Source organism: Halteromyces radiatus, assembly GCF_025201355.1.
Source record: "Halteromyces radiatus strain CBS 162.75 chromosome Unknown BX664scaffold_3, whole genome shotgun sequence".
NCBI lineage: Eukaryota > Fungi > Mucoromycota > Mucoromycetes > Mucorales > Cunninghamellaceae > Halteromyces > Halteromyces radiatus.
The window spans coordinates 1-22,722 of NW_026251689.1; the positions used below are offsets into that span (position 1 = coordinate 1).

A 22,722-nucleotide genomic window follows, 5' to 3' on the forward strand; every position below is an offset into this window, starting at 1 on the left:
GTTGCGATGCTACTGGAAAGGGATCGCCTCTATGCTGAATGTTGACAAATTCAGAAGCGTATACCCCGATCGAATTCTGGTTGAAATGGCTGCGCGATGACTTTGCCTATGTTCCCCAATGGGTAATGATTGACAACAGTGATACCGAAATCAGGGCTATTAGGAACGCATATGGTGGTGGTACTCAAATCAACATCTGTCAGTGGCATATCATTAGGAATTGGAAAAAAAGCCATTGTTAGCAAGGTTCACCCGGTCCAAGGCCAACGTCTGCCGTCTTCTGTGGTCTCTGCTCGTAGGCAAGAAGCCTTGGAATGTCTGATGAATTTAATGCATGCTGCTGATGAGGATTCTTTCGAAATGGCGTACGATGAATTGAACATTTGGTGCACGGATCAAGAAGATATATGGGACTGCGCAGATTTACTGGTATACTTTGATCGTGAGTATCTACAGAAGAAGAACGAATGGTCAAACGCTTTCCGACGTGTAAGTAGCTGAAAAGAAGGATGTATTGGGGATTTGTGAAAAAAGGGATAAGTGTACACTGTAGTGAGTGATGATGTATTGGAAAAAAAAAAAAAGAGAAGGGACAGCATGGTGAAAATCGGGGCATTAGATTAGAAATTTACTCTTAGATAGATACAAAAGTCATTTGTTGTTTTATTTTTAAAAAAAAAAAAATAAAAAACGTTTATTCCAAAATTTATCTTTATTTCACAGGGTCATCGTAACATTCACACCAACAACTATGCAGAATCCTGGCATAGAAATCTGAAGGGGACATATTTGAGATCATTGAAGAAAGAGCGAATTGATGTTTTGATTCATATTTTGTACAGTCAAGTTCTTAGAAGCTTAATTACTTCTCTTTTTTTTATTATTAGCATTCTTTTATTTCTTACAGTTCCATTTTTTTTTTTTTTACCGTGATGATCGTCTACAGCAGCAACAATATTCATATGAAGCATTACAATCATCAATTGATTACACCTGTTTACGTTCGCCGCGACTCTTTGGCAGCTGCAATCAATGTTTATGCTGCCGACTCTGCTGATGAAGATGAATATGATAACGGTACACCTAATGGAACACTGGATGACAGCACATTGGATGATGACAACCTAATGGAATTGACGGTATCAGCTGCAGTTGCTGATGGAAGGAACGAAGTCGCTGACTTCACCGCTTATGCTATTCACACCTTCAGTACCATGTAACGTCAAAGACAGGATATTGCATGTTTAACCGATATGACAGTGGAAGAAGCTCGTTAGAGAAGGAATATTCTTCGGTCATAAATAAACTTTTATGATGATGTTACAATACGACACACAAATCACTTCCGAAATATGAATACCCAATGATAACTTTATTAAATAAAATATATACCCTACGATATGATCGATGATTGATAATAAAGGAACACGGATGATATGTGATGATAGATAATCGATGATTGATGACACAGTACGTGACAATGGATAAAACAAAAAAGGGTAAACACCAAGCTCCACGGATAAACTAGTTATTACAATATAAATAAAATAAAAAAAAGGGTAAATGGTTACTGGTATTACTTGACTTTATATATAAAAAAAAAAAGTAGGCCCATTACCTTAAGGTCAACATGAGGTTCCCTTGTCATCGCCAACGTGAATAAAACAAAAAGAGGTATACCCCACGTTTAATAGATAAACTAGTTGCTATAATATGAATAAAGTAATAAAAAACAAAAGGTCAGTACTATTCTTCACAAACAAAAAAAAAGTAACGCCATTACCTTAAGGTCCATCGCAAGATCACGTCGTCATCATAATGGATAAAACAAAAAAAAAAAAAGGAAAACATCGAGTTGCATGCGTAGTATAATTGCTATAATATAAATAAAATAAAAGAAAGAAAAATATCAGCCGCATTTTTTCATTATATATAGATATATATATATATATAAATGAAAAGAAGAGTGAAAAAAATAAAAATAAAAAAAAAAAACGAAAAGAAAGTGAAAGGAGAAAAAAAAAAAAAGAGTAATAATGATTGGGAGAAACCCTTTTTGGGACGATCATCTGTGTTACATCTTTCATTTTCATAACAAAAGGTATCATTCATTATCAAAACCATCAACATTTATGACATAATTGCCTTATTTAGGTACAAAGATCCAACTACTGTCGGTGTTCGATCTTTACTGATAAAAAATGCAGCTCACCTTTTCTTTGTTTACATTTCTTTATTTCTTTACCTTTCATTGTTTACATTTCTTTATTTCTTTACTTTTTTATATTTACATTTCTTTATTTCTTTACTTTTTTTTTTCTCTTTCTCTTATTTTTCATACAAATGACGCGTATTAATGTGCTCAATTACACCAATCCAAGATATACAAAAGCAACCATACATCCAGCGGACAGAAGACGACCACCGACAAGTATACAACCAATCAACAAAGAAGAATGCTTGTTATACATAAAAAAGACCTTTCCAAAACGCCTTTCAAGAGAAATTTATTCAGCTGTTCAAAAAATGTCCAAATCATCCAGAAAACAACAACCTACAAAGGACCAAATCAAAACAAACTATGTGGCCAATGAACAAGCAAAATTACTTCGTCGAAAAGGGTTGACCAAAATATACAATGACACTGTCGATGAATGGAATGCTGGTAAGCTAATGAATAATGATACACAACTTGTACGATGATCATCGCTAATCCATCTTTTTTTTTTTTTTTTTTTTTTTTTTTTACAACATCATAGATCATCCCAACGATCAAATTAACAATGCGGTAGTTCGAAAGTGTGTGGACTCGGAGAGCATTGCATATCATCCTCTTTGGTTCGATTATATTCGAGAAAACATTGACCAGGTGATAGACGACCTTCTACATAAAAACAATCCTGAAGTAGCTGCGACCAGCACTGTGGCGAAAACAGAATATGTATACCGGACAACATCAACAACACTTAAGAAATGTCTTCGATCTGACCTAGAAGATAGCGAAAAGAAGATAATCATGGAAACCATCGAAATGGCAAGATTGAAAGTGACAACGGCTATGGCGGAGCTATCGACTATAGTAAAGCTGGACATGGAGAAAAGAACAACGTAAGTGAAATTCACATGCCAAGAAATCATTCTTTTTATTCATTCATCTCTTCCTCCTGTTAGTGGCGCTGCTGTCAATTTAGAATCTATTTTTCCTGTACAATCGCAAGAAACAGACGACCACCTCTTTCTTTCACCGCCATCACCAAGTGTAAAGAAGGGGATGACTACACATACCTATGACAGTGCGGAAAAACGAAGAATATTCGACCTCTACTCAGATCAACATATCATGCACATATATTCCTTACTTAATCAACAACATCAACCATCATCATCATCATCATCATCATCATCATCATCATCATCATCATCATCATCATCATCATCATCATCAAATATGGATGTGTGGAGTATCGACAATGAAATTCTTCGAAAAAATACATCAAAGTATCCTCCTGGCATACAGACGCTTCTGTCCCCGCTTATCAAACAATTCGCTACAAACATTTCAAATATATACCAAGGAAATACTGTATCATATCTTCTGGATAAAGCATTGCTTGCACTTTTTCGATGTAATCTTGCTCCAAAGCGACAGCAACAACAAAGAGACAAAATAAAAAAGCAACAGTAAGGATACAATAATGATAATAATAAAAAGAGAATGAATAAAAAAAAAAAAAAGATCACTGACATTTGATTTTTTATTAGGAAGTACAAGACGCAACAACAACAACATCAAATAATTGACAATAACGACAAAAAAATAATAACATTATCATTAATGAAATTTAGAAAAAAAAGACATCAAAGAAGAATTGATCGTTTGCAAAACAGTAACAAAATTCAAAATATAAATAAGGAGAAAGCTTACGTGGAGCGATTCAAGGCGATGATTGCAACGAAGATAGCATCTATGAAAAATGCAACGGAAACAAAAGACTCTGCCCAAGTTCCAATCAGCGACGATACTGATGTTGATGATGATGATAATGACTATGACGACGATGAGGATGAAGTGGACGTTGATGATAGCGCAAGTCCTGCTCCTACTACTGAAATTGAACCCTCCAACAAGCGTCTGAAGAAAATGGTGTCATTCGTAAAACGACTTCTTTTTTATCATCCTATAGAACCTGATTGTTCCATTGAAGAATTACAAGCCCATATTTCCCATCTTGATATTACCATTCATGAAGGCACTATTATCCAACGTATCTACAAGTTTCTCTCGCCATATGTGTTACCATCTGTGAATGACAAAGAAGTCGATCTCCACCCACTTCTCAATTACCCAATTGTCATGTTATGCAATTACATCCTGACGAAAACTGGATACTCAAGATTTACTCGAAAGTCTCTTCCAACAATCAAGTCATCTTCTATTTCTCCGCTAATACTTGATTCTTCCTCTATCTACAATCTTTTTTGTGGTCTAAAATTTCGGGCGGGCGGACAACAACGTGGTAGCGATGATCCTGAACCTTTCCATCGGTATGGCTTTGATGTTGGGCTAGGCAATGGGCAAACCATCACGAACAGTGAAATAGCACGTAAACATCCAGACGAAATGTTCGGGGCATTCTTCAAAACTGAATACATGGAAGCGCTGTGTCACTCAATGAACCTTCAATTCGACCACCGTATAATAATCACCAATTATGATGTAGTCCATTTACAAGGGAAACGACAAGCAACTACCGATGATGAAAAAGGGAAAACGACGAAATCAAAGCCGAATGCCAGAAAAAGAAAAAGAGATGAGGACATTGATCTCAACAGTCAAATTGGAATTTTGGATAAACAGCTATTGGATCTTGGCAAGGAAATTAGTCGGTTAAATAATGAATCTTCGATACTATACCAAGAAATCAAAATGGCCACAAGAAAAATAGAAGTTCATCATCCAACTGAAATCAAAAAAAAGCTTGTGGACACTAGACAAGAATTAAAAAAAAATCGAAATACCATTTTGCGTCAATTGGTGCTAGTCAAGAACAAAAGTTTGGATATACGAAACGAAAAAGCAGCTGTCTACAACGCATATTACGGTGATAACATTAATCAAGAAGACGATTCTGTTTCTGCTTCTAATACTTCTTTGACTCCGTTGGCGACTACTGGTGATAATCAAAGTTCTAATCAGTATGCGTATATTGGATGTGATCCTGGTCTCGTCACTATGCTACAAACAGCTAAAGTTACTCCAAGAAAGCTTGCCTTCCATTTGGCCTTATCAAATCGCTTTGAAAAATTACAAGATCTTGAGGAATCTATAGCTACGCAAGATTTGAAAAAAGAAATATTGAAGACTGCATCCATCCCAATCAAGGCTTCTCAAATAAACGCAATGTCCCACAACAAGAGACTACAAAAGGAACTCAACATTAGAAAGAAGAAATACGAGGCGGCCGTAAGTCTCCAAAAAAAAAAAAAAAAAAAAATAGAAGAAGGCTCACCTTTTTTTTTTTTTTTTTTTTTTTTTAGATTGCAACGGAAGATCAAGAAAAATTAACTCAATTTTATATCAAGGATAAATGGACCAAAAGAATGAAAAGACGACGCAAAATTTTCAAAGAAAGTGCTTACGCAAAGGTGGCTAATCAAAACCGATGGCTTCACGATCCTAATGGCGATACCAAACTGGTCTATTTCTACGGTGATTCTGGTAGAAGTACGGGCTTAAGAATAGGTGGACATCTTCGTCGCGGTCATAAGGATCTGATCAAATGCATCACTCAAAATTCCATTGTCGCTACCACTCCTGAATATCGAACATCGAAGTTGTGCTGTTTCTGCAATCAACCAACAATACATCCAATGAAACGCAATAAAGATCAAAAACCACGACGAAACCTTGGAACTGTTATTTGTACAAATCCTGATTGTTATGCAAGAAAAAATGGTTATGCTTCCTTTTCACGCGATGCTAATGCTTGTGTCAACATGGTTGTAGTTGGATTCTCACAAATGTGCAATCAAGTATCACCTCCTGCCTTCCAACAATCAAAAACAAAAATAGAGTCAAATAGCAAAAATATTTTGAACCTATTGGAATCTTTGCATCCTGATTTGTTTGGTGATGATTCTATCTTAACTTTGAATTAAACACTATTGGGTAAGAAAACAATACAAATTCGATTGTCAACGCCTATTCATCTATTTTTATTTTTTTATATATTTCCACCTCAAGTATTAATATGATTGTCAAAAAAATATCTCTCGATATCGAAACCTTGAAATAATTACACGCTACCCATTCTGGATTGATTGAGGTGGCGCGTGCATACTTTGATATGCTGGCAAATTTTGTAAGTAATCAAACGGAATTGGAATTTAACGATCATGGCTAATCAATTCTCTTCGAAATTGTACCCCAAAATTCAAGTTTTGCCCTCCTTGAAGAAGACAATCCATCAGAAAACTTACTATGACGTCTAGTGGACTCCTATACAATTTCTAGCCTAGATATGCATTCTAGGACCTCTAGGACCCCCCCCTAAATAGATAGGATAGAAATTATAAAAATATTTTGACTTCAATAAATCTATGACAAAAATATACTAAATCTAGGTAGGACATATTAAGGCTGAAATATAGGTTTGGTCGACCTCCAGAACAAGGACTTTCATTTGATCAGTACAAATATACTATTGAAATCATAATTTTATTTCATCACTACAAATATTCTATACTACATAACTATACTACATAACTATAATAATAAGTAACTACACTATAATCGATAATATCCATGAACACACGACCAGAATCACAACTAATGCCATCACCAGGACAACGATCATGACTTGCACTTTGGGTAGGACTATTTTATTTGATACAGACACTTCAATTGGATAACAGAGCCATTCCAACGTAGAAGGCATCCGATCTTGGCTTTGTTGTATGGTTTGCAATCTACAGATGAAATTAACAAAGTGCATAGTAATCCATCAATGCTCTCTTTTCTTTTTTTTTCTTTTCTATATAAATGTTACCTTGGCTATATCATTGAATGTTTGCATCACCATTATTATATAGACGATAATCTAGCAAGCTACAGATAAAATCAACAAAATGAGTAGTAATCCATCAATGTTTATTTCTTTTTCTTTTCTTTTTTCTACATAAATGTTACCTTGGCTATATCATTGGATGCTTGTATCACCATTATTATATAGACGATAATTTAGCAAGCTATAAATAAAATCACCAAAATGAGTAGTAATCCATCAATGTTTATTTCTTTTTCTTTTTCTTTTTTCTATGTACAAGTTACCTTGGCTGCACCATCGAACGTTTTGTACCACCAGTAAACCCAGTGTCATCATAACAGTTGGCTCGGAGAGAAATAAAGGATAGCCAAATGCAGATATCAGACAATTTCAGATCATCAAGAAAGATAGTTGTATCGTCTTACGTATAGCGCTCCACTATCAGTCATTGATATGATCCTCAATGATCTTTCCAAACCAAATACCGCAAATGTCAGGACTTAACAAGGACTCCAGGAAGAAACAACACGATCAACAGACAATAACTGAATTTCCTACGTGTTGCATTTTGCCCTCCACCTACTTGAGCACAAAATTCAGTCACTAGATTCATAAACGACTCTAGAGACTGATCATCCTCGACCAAGTCCATTGCCCGTAAACAAACAAAGATCAATGCACCATGATCTTCGTCTGACCAAAAGCTAAGTATAAAGTAATGATGACCATCCGACAGTTGACTTATAGACCACTATTCTGATACCTAACAGATAACAAAGAATCAACAAAATGAGTAGTAATCCATCGATGTTATTCATTTTTTTTCTTCTTTTACATATACATATTACCTTGGATCATGCGCCAGTGTCAATGTATCAATAACAATACAATAAAAAGAAGGATCTAAAAAAAAAGAAAGAAGCAAGTGATTGTATGTAATATCGGTTGATCCTCTTTTTTTTTTTTTTGTACAACTTACTAGTTCGGCTCTACAGACGACAATCTTAATATCTACAGATACAAAAAGCAAAAGAGAGAAAGAGTCCAACCAAATAGCAAAGAGATATTGAAGAGAACATCACCACAATGAGCGACAGATGGGAGGGAGAGAGAGAGAGTCCAAACAAGTAGAAAAGAAATTTTGAAATATCATAAGGAAGACTAACCAAGCAGTAAAAAGGACCTTCAAAAGTACTTGTGCATAATTGAATTGCATTGGCTGTGCAATGGAATCCGAAGAAAGAGAGAGCCCAACCAAGAAGAGGTCTTGAAATTGTAGACACTAGAATGAATTAACTATAAAACAAGTAACTAATTGTATTTTATACTATTTTTTATTTTATTATTATTATTTTATTTATTTCTTTAAATTGACAATAATAAAATAAGAATCCATTACTTGTCATTGTATTTTATATGTTACCTATCATGAGCCAATATGGAGACACGAACAAAGTGCGCAGGAGTAAAAAAAAAAAAAAAGAGTGTAGAGGAAAGGAAAGAGAAGGTAGAAAAAGAAAATTGTTAGGAAACGAAATAAATAAAAATGCAACGAAAAGTCCGACTAGGTAAAGGCGATGTGCCAAAGTAATATATAATAGAGAGAAAGAATATGTTGTAATGTACTAATGAGAATAAAGTATTTACAAAGAAGTAAGGTTAGTTTTTAATATTAAAGAAAAAGTGATAAAAAATATATGAAAAAGAGAACGACTTCATAATATATTTCTTTTTTTCATATCATTTAATTTATTTAAGGAACACAGGCACATAAACAGTTGTCTGAAAGGAAATGATAGATAACATTAAAAAAAAAGTGATGATTGTAAATAGTGACAATGAATATAATTTTATTAAACAAAAAGAATGTAAATGTGTATAATTGTATACTAAGTGTGATAGTAAAAGGAATCACTAACGCTTTAAGCCAGAATAAGATAAAAAGACCAAGAAGATATCTCTAATTGATTGTAAGTCGAATCCAATTGAATCCTATAATACATCCTGTTCATCCATTTCGCTGATCCAGACAGATAGCTACTTCTCGTAGTATCCTATTGACATGAAACTATAATGATCAATCTTCGTGTATCTAGATTTCTTTCTTTCTGACAGACGTACATTCAGTAATAATCATTATCCAGGATACCAAGTAAGAAGGATGAGAAGAAGAAAGAACGATAATCCGAGAAGGACAGATGTTGTAGTAAAAACATCAAGGTCGAAAGAACGTGTATAAAAGAAAAAAGAAGAAAAGTAAAGTTAGAAATAAGAAGAGGAAAGGACTTGTTTTTGAAACTTACAATTAATAAGAGTGAGTGTCTGTAAAAGCACATAGAGAAAAGGATATAGCAAAGAGGTTGGAATGATTCGTGTATAAAAAGAAGAAAAGGTTAGAGAACAACTGTATCATTATCTTTTTTTTGTTTGTCTTACTTTAATCGTCATATTTGTATTTAGAGTATAGATTCAAATAAAAAAAAAAAAGAGATCAGTGTCATATAACGTTGGTGGCATAATGAAATGGATTTACCTTATTAAACATGAGTAATACAGCATATAACAGGTTAAAAGTACTTGTGTTCACTTGTTTTAACTAAAAGGTATAAACACACAGCAAACAAGAATGATTCAGTCAGTTCATGAATACAATGAATATATGTATAAACAATCGTTTATTATTATTGTTTCCATACCTTACTTTGATTTGTCTTAAAAGGTAAACGTATAACAAAAAGAAGAAGAAAAAAGAACAATAATGTGATAAAAATAAAAATAAGAAGAAGAAGAAGAAGAGTAAAAATAAACAAACGTCCTTTTTTTATTTGGCAATGCATAATTTTCGCTCAGCGAGCCTGTGGGCAAAATATGCTCCTTCCAAATTAGGACTGGAATATCCAATTTCTATTCAACTCTACATAGAAACCCTAAATTCTACCTAGAAAACCAATTTTTATTCAACTCTATATAGAAGTCCTAAATTCTACCTATTTGACCTAATAATTATGTTTATTACAAAAAAAAAGGTAAATCTACCTATTATATGCTTTCTAGCCTAGATAGGAGAAAAGCGATCTGTGATGTCCATTTGAGATAATAATAAAGAAAAAGTTTTTATTGAATAAAAAACAAATATGATAACAAAACACTAATGATAAAAAAGAGATACTATATGTTGTTGTTGTTGTTGTTGATTTAAGCAGAAGCAGACTTTTGCATGGAGGAAGTACGGCGGCGTTCCAACTTCTTTTCCTTGGTTTCCTTGACACGCTTGGCGAGCAATTGCTTGTATTCGGCTTCGGCTTCCTTGGAGGCTTCACATCGTCTACGCTTGATGGCACGACGATGACGCTTACGTTGCAAAGTAGCAGGAGTGACCAAACGTTGAATCTTGGGAGCCTTGGTGAAAGGCTTCTTTTCAGGGTTCTTGGGTTGGATTTCACGACGGATCACATACTTGCGAACATCATCAGCATAAGACAAGTTGAAGAACTTACGGATCTTGGATGCACGCTTGGGACCAAGACGCTTGGGAACGGCAGTATCAGTCAAACCAGGAATATCTTGTTCACCTTGCTTGACAACCACGAGGGAGAGGACAGACAAGTCAGAAGAAACAATACAACCACGGACAGACTTTCTCTTGCGTTCACCAGTACGACGAGGACGGTAACAAGAGTGACCCTTGGACAACAACAAACGGACACGATGAGGCAACAAAACACCTTGCTTCATGGGGAAACCTTGCTTGTCATTACCACCAGAGATACGGAAGACGTAACCCTTGAATTCATCACCAAGAGCATCACCAGATACTTCTTGAGACATACGCTTATCGTAGAAACCACGACTAAGAGAGAGAGAAAAAAAAAAGATCAATCAACGTCAGTATATATATATATATATATTCAATGATCAGTTGTTCGTAATAGGGTGATATATCAAGGTTGTAGCGACAATAAATCATGAAAAAGGTGAAATCCAAATATAAAGTTGTCAAAAGTTCTCCGGTCGTATTCCCCTTCTCTTTTTTTTTTTGTAACGAAAATATTCCATAGTTCGTCGTGTTGATACTTCAAATCAAATGATGTTATTCAACGAAATAGTGCGTCGTCGCAAATGGATGATTACATTTGGTGTTATTGTTGTCGTCATTGCCGTTTTCATAATCATACGATATATCACCCTATCATTTGACTTGTATGCAAAACAAAATAAAAAGTGGTTTTACTTACAGGCGACGTTCATCGTCGATTTCAATCAACTTTTGGCAGCCGGTAGCCGGGTTGGCGATGTTAAGCTAGAGTAAATAAATATAAATTGATAGACCGTGAGTAACAAAGTTCTAAAATTCGCATTCAAAAAGAAGTGGACATCAATAGCATCAGTACCAAAGGGATTAACTAATCTTTTATCCATCCATCCATCCATCCATCCATTCATTCATTCATTCATTCATCTATCTATTAAATTGATATATCGATCGTATTTGTGCTATTGATATCCACTAGGTACTTATTAATCGGTTGTATTCATTACCTTCATATTGCTGCAGTGGAAAAAGAGATGGATTAATGGTTTTGCGGTTGGGCTTGTTTTTTTGAAATCCACCCAAAAAAAGTGGTTGGCTCGAGAGATTCAATTTCCGCCTTTGCTTTTTCAATAGAAAAAAAGATTTCTTTTTTAGAGTTTTCTCTTTTTTTTTTTTTCTTCCATACATAATAAATATATACCTTTGTCCAAATGGAAAAAAGTAAGTGAATAAAATAATAAGGCAAAAGAAAAAAAAAAGCATTTAATCATTGATATGAACTTTAATTGAATTGCTCTTTTGTTTTTTTCTCTTCCAAATAGAAGCTGACCTCTATACATTTTTGACAGGCAAAAGCAAAGATGCATTGGGAAATATTGTAAGTTCAGAGATTCTCCTATTCCTTGATCTATGTTACAACCTTTGACTTAGTTTGTTTATTTTTTTTTATTTCATTTTATTTTATGATAGAGTGGTGTAAAGTCTGTAGTCAAAGAATTCATTGTTGGTAGCTCAACACCAGCTTCAATACTAAAGGACATGCGACCAGTTTACCTGGACGGAGCGAATCTTGTCAAACCAAAGGAGAAACCAAAACGAAAAGCCAAAAACCGACCTCTCAATGCGCGTGAACGACGACAATTGAAAGTATATGATATTGATAAGACATATATCAAGTATGATCTATTCCTTCCTCTTCATCAGCTATGGCAAGGTTATATGAAAGATGTATGGGAATCTAGTCGTGGTGGAACCGAATCTCAAGCTGTTCAACAATTTGCCCAAAGACTTCTAAGAGCGGATTTACATGGATCTATTCTGACAGGTAAAGTGTAATTGATGTTTTTGGATATATATATATATATATATATATATATATAATTCCTCATTTCTTTTTTTTTTTTTTTTATGTAGTGACGAAAAGCAAAAATCCATTATTTATTGGCACCACTGGTATCATGATACAAGAAACTATGAACGTGTTTTCCATCGTAACAAAGGATAATAAACTGAAAAGTAAGTCAATGGAAAAAAAAAAAATTCAAATGTATGGAAACGGATCAATATTGAAGATAGAACTCTTTTTATTGAATTACTATAGAAGTACCAAAGGCTGGAACTATCTTTCTTCTCAAGACGGATGCTTGCAAGCAGTCATTCACTTTATATGGACAGCAATTACAATTTAGAGCTGCAGAAAGAGCTGCGAAGAAATTCAAGGTTAAATCAAGCATTGATTTATAGTTTAGATAAAGTTTGCATTTTGTATTATATTCATTTCGTTGCAATAAAAAGTCGTATATACTTTTCAATATCATATCTATACTTTTATTGTATCATACTGAATATTTATTTTATAGTATCATCATAATAAAAAAAAAAAAAGTCCTCAGTAATTGACATCTATGATTATCGTCTTTGATATTATTATTACGGTCGTCAATCTGTCAATAATCAGCAAGTAATGGTTAAAAAAATATATATTTATATTGATATTATGTTCTAATACATTTCTCCATATGATTATCCATCAAGGAATATACAAATAGACAAAAAAAAAAAGGATTGACATAGCATAACAATATATATAAACAAAACAACAAGAATAAAATCTATACTAAACGTTCAATATAACTTTGAATCATACCAATAGGGGATGCTTCATATTCCTTTAAGATAACTTGACCATCATCATCAATAAAGGTGTTTCCTTGGACAAAGACCTTGCGAGGTTGCTTGTTTCGAATCACAGTATCACGCATGCTTACCCAATCATCAGGTACACTAGTGGTTTCCAAATATAACTTGCTTCCATTCTCTACGTCTGCCGTTGCCTTGTATACTTGAAGTTTTTCCAAAAAGGTAGCAACAGCTGGTCGTCCAATAGAACGAATCTTTGATCTATCCAATCGAATTTCTAGGGTATCAATACCTTCATCGTCCTTTGTCTTGTTGATAGATAAGAAATTATCACCAGCTTGCATCATGATTCTAGTAATAGCGTAACGAGCTTGCATATGAGCTTGACCCCACTGTATATCATAAAAAAAAAAAAAAAAAAAGAATAAATATGAATGATTCTTCTCAACAAAACATTCTGCTACTTCCTTTTTTTTTTTGTTTGTTTGTTTGTTTACCTTCTTTGCTATAGGATCATAATATTCAAGAGCTGCCAGACCAGCACGAGCCATATTAAGATACATCACATAAAGTATATCTTCAGCCATTTGACCTTCGTATCCAAAAATTTTCAAGATATCATCATCAGGTGAAAGAGTCAATGCAATACATTCAGCACGACATTCTTCATAACTAGAAGCAATACCACCAAATACAGAACTAAAGGTTTGTCCAGGTTTGTACCATGAGCTAAGAGGTTGTTGGGTGAATGGATGAATCACCTTATCTTGATCAAAGTCGAATTTTCCATCTGTATCTTCATTGAATAGTTTGCCAGTACCGTGCCCCAATTCATGAGTTCCTACTTGTACTTCAAATGCCGGATTTCGAAGTTTTTTGTACAAGTCTAGATCTTCCGCAACAATAAAAGGGAATTTTTCACCAGGTGAGGATGCTGAGATCACATTTCCAAGAGATACATTTTTGGAGCCGAGCTTTTGTGTTACTTGTGTGTAATTTGGAATATTGATACCAGCAGGAATACCACAAGTAGCAAAAGAAAGTACTTCTAAAGAGGTAAAATCAGGTTTGTTGATGGTGTCTCGTTCAAATGTATCAGGCCAAGGTAATCGAGATACAAATAGAGGAGCTTGTTGGACCAAGTTGTTGAATTTTTCAGTTTGTTCTTTGTTCACCATAGCCACAAATCCTTCCCATTCAGCCCGAACACCTTGAGGGTCACGATAAGTTTCAATAAAACCTAAAAAAAAAAAAAAAAAAATCAATATAGATATATTACAAGAACCATATTTTTCATATTCTTTTATCTTTACCAATATTCGTTTCTACAAGTGGACCAATATCTCGTAGCCAGTGTCGTTGAGATTCCATATGATCCTCAATGGATCCAGTCTTGAATGAATCGTAATAAGAGTTGAGCATGTTCCTTTGATTGTCATTGGCAGCCACCGGAATAGAAGATTGAATATTTTCAGCGACTTTGGTCATTTGCTCGTGGAAATCACCATACTTCAATGTTAATGGAGTACCATTTTCCAATATATGAGTTTCAGACTTGAAATCAGAAGAAGCGATAGCCAAGTCATAACCATTGTCAGTTTTGAATAATCTAACATAAAATTAATTATTAATAAAACATTATTTTTCTTCATCCACAATAATACCTTGTATTCAAAGGATCAATATTGATTTTTTCCAAATAAGTTTGTACAGCTTTGATATCATCTTTTGTGATGTTGTCAGAATAATAACCAGAAAGTTGTCCATCGTCAGGGTAACCAAGCAAATTGCGAGTAACAGGTTCCACGTTGTAAATTTCGTCCTTAGCTTGATTGAAAAGAGATAATGCTTCTTCTTTGAGTTCACTTGCAGCCACTACCTTTTCGAAATCCTTGACAGAAATACGAGGGATAAACTTTTCGTCACCAAAAGATTTATAATTGCTTAGGTTACCCAAAAACTGACCAGAGTATTGAAGTAGATCTTCAAAAGTTTCAGGAGATACTTCACTAATAATATTCACCAAAAAAAAAAAAGAAAGAAAATATGAACGAAATGAAGTACTATTATTATTTTGTTTATGATTTTTACCTTCTTTGTTGGAGAGCTTGAATATCCGTCAATTGACCTTGTTTGTTTGAGAATATTTTGAGAATCAAATCATAGATAGTTTCGGCTCGAGGATTAGTTTGAGTAATAATAATACGAGTTCCTTCAAAAGCAGCACGCGACATGTGGTGAGCATAAGTCTTTTGTATATTGTCCAAAGAGTTAAAAAAAGGTTTGGCTTCAAGAATTGAAAAAGGAGCCTTCAAATCCGCCAAATAACGAAAAGTAGCAGTAGACATTGATTTATATAATAATATTTTGCTCGTTTGATGACGAGACTTGATGCTGGATAAAATAGAAGAAAGAATGTTGAAAAAGAAAAAGAAAAAGGAGGGAAACACACAAAAATAAATATTAAAAAAAAAAAAAAAAGAAAAAAAAAAATAGAATAATCCGGAAGAAGTAATCTTTGGCTTTTTTAGGCACTGAAAAAAAAAAATCGGTTTTCGGAATTGATTTCCCGTCAAAAACCAATAATAATAATTAAAAACCTATGATTATACCCAATCAAATGAGCGCATATATCGAAACAAAAAAGGGCACTTGTAAAACAGGTACAACCAATTTGATGATTTTGTCATATGACTATTTTCTTTTTTAGCATAAAAAGTGATATTACAAAGCAAAGAAAAAAAAAGAAAAGATGCGTCATTCAGGAACAATTTTTTAAATGCTGTGAATGAATTTCATGTTGTGCACAAATTTTTGCATTAGTTTTTGTTACTATTATTTCAAATAAAACTTGTCATATGGTTTTAATGATATATATATTGATCTTAAGATTCTACACGTATATCATTCTGACCCATTCTGTGTTTGAAAAAAAAAAAAAAAAGAGAAAATCGATTATTATTACCATGTTAATCATCAAATATATAAATTTTATTTGCATATTTATAATATAATAGGTAAGAACTCATTATTAACCAATTCATGATGCATTGTTACATGTTGATCATGATATCTAAAGAAACTACAAAAGAAAAGAAAAGAAAAAAAATGGCGAGTGGATAGAGCAAAAGGGAGACATTACAAAAAAAAAAAAAAAAAAGGCTTCTTCTATCTATCACCTTTGAACCTCACAAATCTCGTATAGATATCATCATTCATTATAATCATCTAGAATCCTTTCTTAACGCGGTATATTCAGAGGAGCTAGAAAAAAAAAGTTGACATTAGCGACAAACACGGGTGGTCGGAATCCAAATATAAACTGTAAAGCGCACACACACACACACAGAAATAAAAAAAAAAAAAAGGAGAAAAGCGGGAGAACCTGCCCTTTTTCTTCCTCCTTTTTTGTTCAAACCAGTTACTTTTTTTTTATATTTTTTTTGGAAACAACTATCCTTGATAAAATGGAGGTATGTGCGTTACGAAATAAAATATTCATTAAACAGAAAAAAAAAAAAAGAGGGCTTGGAATGGTAAAAATGAACTAAGGGGCTTCTTTATTATTATTATTATTGAAAACTAGGATGTTCATAGTCAAGTCAAAGAACTTCAAGCAAAAATACAACATAATACACAACTTTTAGAAAAGGCCATTCAACTACGTTCCATGCTTACTGACCAAAATGCCCAACAACAGTGTGATACTCAAATTAAAGAAGCTCAACGTTATATCGACTATTTTACCAACGAACTACAAAAATTACAACACAAAATTACTCGTTCTTCCACTCAATCAAGCGTGTCAAGTCAAGTTCCTCCTACTTCTGATGACGCCAATGATATGTCATCTCAAGAAAATTATCAATGGTTGTCTATGCCTTCTGAAACTGGTTCTTCTTCAACTACTTCTCCTATTACTCCTTCACCTACTTTGACACAATCTCCCAACTCGGCTTTCTTTCCTTCATTGGATGGTTTGGTAGGTGAAACGAACAACAACAACAACAACAACAACAACAGTACCGACAACACCTCTGTGTTACTCGACTCATCCCTTTCAGTCAATGATAGTCATTATAGAAAGAAATACACCAATTTAGGTAAGAAGTATAACATATTTTTTTTTTATTTCTTCTCTTTTCCCTGTTACACTCACAACCTTCTTTTTTATTATTATTGTTATTATATAAGATTTATTAAAGGCTGATACGCCTATCAACCGTGCAAAAGTATCACTCAAGTTACACGATTTGGAATATAAAGTGGATGTGGAAAAGAAAGTACAAATGGGAATTAAAAACTTATCACAAACGTATAACCCTCATTCATCAGCTACCACCGAACGAAGGATTAAATCTGAAATTCAAGAAAAACAAGCCGAAAGCAATGAAAAAATGTCCCTACTTACAACCGCGGTTAGGAAATACAAAGATCTTTATCTTGGTGAAGAAGAAGATGTAGATAGTACTGATGATATCAAAAGTATGACCGCCGAAGAAATCTTAGGTAAAGAAAAAAAAGAACGATGTATCTGGAACAACTTTATTTATTTTATTTTTTTTTTTTTATACATGCAGAAAATGGATCGAATAGTAGAGCTCCTGCTGGGATGCGACGACCAGTCACTGGAAAATTACAACTCAAAATTATTGAAGCCAAAGATTTAGCACATGCACCAACAAGGATGTTCCGTATTCGACAAACTGTGGTCATGGTGAAAATAGACGGCAGCACGCAGTGTCGTACACGTAGCTCAAAAGTAGATAAGTGGACGGACGCATTCGAAATGCATGTGGACAAGGCAACAGAATTGGAACTTTTGGTATACGATCAATCTGGTGAACGCACACTTCCTATTGGTTTACTTTGGCTCAAAATATCTGATATTACTGAAAGCTTACGAAAACAAAAAGTGGATCAAGATCAACAAGATACCAACTGGGTTTCTGCAGATGTGGCCCAACAACATCGAGATCCTACTTGTTCTATCGCAGTCGATTCAACTTTATCAGTGGATAAATCCAATAACAACAACAATAACAGCAGCAACAACAACAACAACAATAGCGACCATCTCCCAAATAACTCTTTGAAAAACAGTGACATGACACTTCAACCTTCTTCAGATGGAATACATGCTTGGTTTGATGTTGAACCTGTGGGAAGAATATATCTTCATATCAACTTTGGTAAGGAATGACGGAAAACATGTATTGGAGATTATTGGACTTATCTATTTTTTTTTTTTTTTGTAGTACGAGAAGCTGGTAATCGACGACCTATGGATAAACTTGGAAGAGCTGGTGCTGTACGTGAACGAAAAGGCGAAGTGCATGAACTGAATGGCCACCAATTTGTGACAAGAAGATTTTATCATATTATGAAATGTGCTTTATGTGGTGACTTTATGACGAATTTGACATATCAATGCGAAGGTAAAAACATAAAATGAAATGTTGAAAATGATGAATCTAATTTATGAATTATATATTATGGTAGATTGTGGAATGGCATGTCACAAGAAATGTTTTGCAAATGTTGTCACCAAGTGTGTATCTCGAAAACAATCTGCTAGTGTAAGTCAAAAGAATTTTGATCCTACGAAATCATTGTGAAATCAATCTAAATTCAACTTTTTTTTTTTTTGTCTCTTCTTACAACAGCAAGATGATGCAGATGCTCTTCGGCATCGGATCCCACATAGATTTGAATGGCTTACAATTATTGGTGCTCATTGGTGTTGTCACTGTGGCTCGATGTTATCTTTGGGTTTCCGTGGCGCTCAAAAATGTTGTGGTAAGCACAAAATTGAAATAAATAATTGATCCTGATCCCTTTTCTTTTTTGGTATGATTATGTAGAATGCGATATTGTTTGCCATACAAGATGTGCTCATCTTATTCCAGACTTTTGTGGTATGACTATGGAAACAGCTAACCTTATGCTTAGTGAGATGCGAGCAGCCAATAATCGGCGTAGTCAACTTATTGATTTACCAAGGAACAGTACTACCGTGTCAGGTCAACTTCAGATACAAGGTCAACCAATACGCGAGGATAGTTTTTACAATAATTCACTAGCTTCCGTTGGAGAAGTATCATTACCAACTTCATTATCTGCCATGCCTCCTCGGTCAAATACAGCTCAAGGTCGACCCTTTTCTGCTACTTTTGATTCTAGCTCGTACCAATCCATCTCTGCTTTATTTGGCAATTCTGAAGCATCTCTCAACAAACGTTTCTCTCAACCACTAGTGGCAAGAAAGGTAAAAGGATGACATGATAACATCTTGCTTCTTAGTCTTGATCAACTATGACTAACTTTATATATGTATATATATATATATTATAGACAACCCCGGTACAACTTAGTCGTAGAGTGGGATTGGATGATTTCAATCTTCTTGCTGTTTTGGGAAAAGGCAACTTTGGAAAGGTAAAGGAACAAGACGAACAAGAAAAAAAAAAGGTTTAATTGTGAATGAATCTCAACATTACATTCTTTTTTTTTTTTTTTTTTTTTTTGATAATCAACAATAGGTGATGCTAGCAGAAGAAAAATACACCAATGAACTTTATGCTATAAAGGTCCTGAAGAAAAGATTCGTCCTTGACAATGATGAAGTAGACAGGTATATATTAATATGAAAAGAAAGAAATATATTTAATTTGCAAATATTATCATAGTACTCGATCAGAAAAACGTGTATTTTTGGTGGCCAATCAAGAACGACATCCATTCCTTGTAAGTTTACATTCTACTTTCCAAACCGAAACAAGAATATATTTTGTGATGGAATATATTAGTGGTGGAGATCTTATGATGCATATTCAGCGTGAACAATTCTCTGAAAAGCGCGCAAGGTAAGAGCGAAAAAAAAAAGAAGGAAGGAAAGGATCTTACGATGATTTCGTTGTAGATTTTATGCTTGTGAAGTACTTTTGGCTTTGGAACACTTCCACAAACATGGTATTATCTATCGTGATCTCAAACTGGACAACATCATGCTTTGCTTGGATGGTCATATCAAACTGGCAGATTATGGTCTTTGTAAAGAAAACATTTTCCATAATAACACAACAAACACATTCTGTGGAACTCCTGAATTCATGGCACCTGAAATTTTACTGGAACAAAGATATGGCAGGGCAGTGGATTGGTGGGCCTTTGGTGTGTTGATCTATGAAATGCTCCTGGGACAAGTAAGAAATAACAAAAAAAAAAAAAAAAAAAAAATTCGCACGCATCTCTCATCTTCTTTTTTATTATCATCATTATTATCTATTTATTTATTTAGTCTCCATTCAAAGGTGAAGATGAAGATGAAATCTTCGATGCTGTGTTAGAAGATGAAATCCTATATCCCATTACCATGTCAAGAAACTGTGTATCTATTTGTCAAAAGGTAAAGAGAAAGGACCAAACGAAATGAATCCTATATAACCATTGTAACATGTGTTTTTTCTATTATTACTATTATTATTTTAGCTTCTGGAACGAAATCCTGCTCGACGACTAGGATCAAGTAAATCAGATGGACATGAAGTACGACAACATGTTTTCTTTTCTGGGATCAACTGGGACGATGTACTTGCAAAGAAGGTTCCTCCACCCTTTTTACCGACTGTAGCTGGCCGTGCTGATACTTCCAACTTTGATGAAGAATTTACTCGTGAAATACCCATTTTGACTCCTGTCAACGCTATGCTCACTCAACTAGAACAACAAGAGTTCACAGGTTTCTCATATGTTGCCAATTGGGCTATTGATTCTTAGTTATTATATCCATAGTTTATTTACTGTTTTTTTTAGTATATTCCTCCAATACCTTTACAAACATACATGCATACACACACTCATATATCATCATCATCATCATCATTTATTATTATCTTGTCATCTATTCATATCTATATATTTCTATATATAAGAATCATTTGATACACTTTAATAAAGGCATTCAGTACTGAACAGATATAGTGGAAATACAATCATCATGCAAACAAATAAACGTATCATCACCCATAACATATAAATTATCATTTATCGATGTACAACATCTAATCATATACCACACAAACACACACACACAGAGAAAGAGAGAGAGAGAGAAAAGATACATACAAAAAAAAAAAAACAAAGATAGGTTCAAAACAGTCCTTTGTGATTTATTCAATAACAAGCATCAATTAATAAACACATAAAAAGACAAAAGAAGAATAAAGATGTATTGAAAACAACAGTTGTAATTGGATCGAAGAGATAAGATGTCTATTTCTTGCCACCGCTGGCAGCAGCCTTCTTGGTACCACGGAACTTCTTGGCACGGTTCTTCTTTTCCTTGCGTTGCTTGCGACCACCCTTTGGAGCTTCAGCCAAACCAATCTATAGATAATAATAGTTTAAGTCATCCACTATTTTTTTTTATTTATTTATTCCAAACTTACACGAACGAGACGGTACTTGGGTTCAAACTTCTTCAAAGCTTCAACAGAATCGTAGATCAAACCAAAACCAGTAGTACGACCACCACCAAAATGAGTCTTGAAACCAAAGACAGAGACAACTTCCTTGTCAGTCTTGTACATCTTGGCAAGCTTTTCACGGAGTTCTTCACGAGACAAGTTGGCAAGACCGGGATGGATAACATCAACGACCATTTGCTTACGTTGGAGTAAACGGTTGGTAAGGAACTTGCGAGTACGGATGGTGACAGAAGAAGCGTCGGCCTAGAGTGATAAAATGAGATAATAAAAAAAAAGTGAGTATCAATAAAAAAAAATTTCATATGTGGACAATGATTATTCTATTTAGACAGAAGGAAATAATAGTATTCAAGATGGTTTGTCGTTGTTATTGTCGTTATGAGTTGATTGGTTATCGTTGTTTTTATTAAGGTCGTTATAGTGGTATACATTGGTGATTCTTTTTTTTTTTTTTTAGTTCATTATTGTAGAAAGCGAAAAAAAAAAGGTACATCCATCCATCTATCTATCTAACCCATTCATCCATCCATCCATTCTTTCTAGTTGAATTATTCATTTCATCTTGTATTCTTTCCTTCTGTCTGTCAAATAAACATCGTCTGTACTATCTTTGTTACGTACCATAATGGATATGTGTAAAAAAGAGAAGGAATCAAACCACTTGGAGGTTTCTGAAGCTTGATGAAGGAAAAAAAAAAATCTCGACTGTCCGCACATTTTTCAACTACCGCCATCATTTCCCTCACTTTGATTTGGCCTGTTCATTCATTCGTCCAAAAAAAAAAAAAAAAAAAAACGAAGGTTTTGATAATTTAAAAATGCATAATAGGAAAACAGCATATATATATTCTTTTTCAATGATGTGTTATAATCAGTAAAAAAAAAAAAAAAAAAAGATGAACCGAACGTAATTTCTAACATATAATTATATTGGTAAATCATCATTGAATCACTCGAATATTTTTAATCAAAAGAATACTGACAAGGTTGTTATAATATATGAATGGCAGTGAAT

General features: G+C 33.9%; 8 protein-coding genes across 8 annotated transcripts; 4 read left to right on the forward strand and 4 right to left on the reverse strand.

The window, feature by feature from the left end:
* Nucleotides 1–2,268: 2,268 nt before the first annotated feature.
* Nucleotides 2,269–3,405, forward strand: BX664DRAFT_384019 (uncharacterized protein; the record flags this gene model as incomplete). The annotated part of the gene is made up of 3 exons (XM_051549155.1): nt 2,269–2,665; nt 2,760–3,108; nt 3,172–3,405. Coding segments are annotated over exons 1-3 (903 nt in total), but the record flags the coding sequence as incomplete, so codon positions are not given.
* A 43-nt stretch (nt 3,406–3,448) lies between these two features.
* BX664DRAFT_371354 (uncharacterized protein) lies at nt 3,449–6,175 on the forward strand (the record flags this gene model as incomplete). Its single annotated transcript, XM_051548651.1, has 3 exons — nt 3,449–3,681; nt 3,847–5,464; nt 5,539–6,175. The coding sequence occupies 3 exons, from the start codon at nt 3,449–3,451 to the stop codon at nt 6,157–6,159; spliced, it is 2,472 nt and encodes an 823-aa protein (XP_051400906.1). The 3' UTR covers nt 6,160–6,175.
* A 524-nt stretch (nt 6,176–6,699) lies between these two features.
* Nucleotides 6,700–8,523, reverse strand: BX664DRAFT_384021 (uncharacterized protein). The gene is made up of 5 exons (XM_051549156.1): nt 8,470–8,523; nt 8,213–8,373; nt 7,605–7,750; nt 7,331–7,391; nt 6,700–6,969 (listed from the first exon to the last, which is right to left on the reverse strand). The coding sequence occupies exons 2-5, from the start codon at nt 8,260–8,262 to the stop codon at nt 6,783–6,785; spliced, it is 444 nt and encodes a 147-aa protein (XP_051400907.1). The 5' UTR covers nt 8,263–8,373; nt 8,470–8,523; the 3' UTR covers nt 6,700–6,782.
* A 1,539-nt stretch (nt 8,524–10,062) lies between these two features.
* On the reverse strand, nt 10,063–11,002 carry BX664DRAFT_87839 (40S ribosomal protein S6-B). Its single transcript, XM_051549775.1, has one exon. The coding sequence runs from the start codon at nt 10,872–10,874 to the stop codon at nt 10,242–10,244; it is 633 nt and encodes a 210-aa protein (XP_051400908.1). The 5' UTR covers nt 10,875–11,002; the 3' UTR covers nt 10,063–10,241.
* Nucleotides 11,003–11,758: 756 nt separating this feature from the next.
* On the forward strand, nt 11,759–12,876 carry BX664DRAFT_357000 (Rof/RNase P-like protein). Its single transcript, XM_051547925.1, has 5 exons — nt 11,759–11,799; nt 11,901–11,956; nt 12,049–12,403; nt 12,493–12,594; nt 12,680–12,876. The coding sequence occupies exons 1-5, from the start codon at nt 11,790–11,792 to the stop codon at nt 12,820–12,822; spliced, it is 666 nt and encodes a 221-aa protein (XP_051400909.1). The 5' UTR covers nt 11,759–11,789; the 3' UTR covers nt 12,823–12,876.
* A 140-nt stretch (nt 12,877–13,016) lies between these two features.
* Nucleotides 13,017–15,683, reverse strand: BX664DRAFT_276731 (dipeptidyl peptidase III). Its single transcript, XM_051541336.1, has 5 exons — nt 15,310–15,683; nt 14,883–15,227; nt 14,532–14,827; nt 13,716–14,458; nt 13,017–13,610 (listed from the first exon to the last, which is right to left on the reverse strand). Exons 1-5 carry the CDS (start codon nt 15,564–15,566, stop codon nt 13,191–13,193), a joined length of 2,061 nt encoding a protein of 686 aa, XP_051400910.1. The 5' UTR covers nt 15,567–15,683; the 3' UTR covers nt 13,017–13,190.
* A 910-nt stretch (nt 15,684–16,593) lies between these two features.
* On the forward strand, nt 16,594–21,188 carry BX664DRAFT_378375 (uncharacterized protein). Its single transcript, XM_051548824.1, has 14 exons — nt 16,594–16,691; nt 16,805–17,321; nt 17,413–17,727; nt 17,799–18,410; nt 18,477–18,656; nt 18,721–18,797; nt 18,885–19,017; nt 19,083–19,486; nt 19,573–19,656; nt 19,761–19,852; nt 19,908–20,084; nt 20,141–20,423; nt 20,519–20,626; nt 20,710–21,188. Exons 1-14 carry the CDS (start codon nt 16,686–16,688, stop codon nt 20,995–20,997), a joined length of 3,276 nt encoding a protein of 1,091 aa, XP_051400911.1. The 5' UTR covers nt 16,594–16,685; the 3' UTR covers nt 20,998–21,188.
* A 174-nt stretch (nt 21,189–21,362) lies between these two features.
* On the reverse strand, nt 21,363–22,380 carry BX664DRAFT_276736 (40S ribosomal protein S24). Its single transcript, XM_051541337.1, has 3 exons — nt 22,329–22,380; nt 21,669–21,950; nt 21,363–21,606 (listed from the first exon to the last, which is right to left on the reverse strand). The coding sequence occupies exons 1-3, from the start codon at nt 22,329–22,331 to the stop codon at nt 21,493–21,495; spliced, it is 399 nt and encodes a 132-aa protein (XP_051400912.1). The 5' UTR covers nt 22,332–22,380; the 3' UTR covers nt 21,363–21,492.
* Nucleotides 22,381–22,722: the final 342 nt, after the last annotated feature.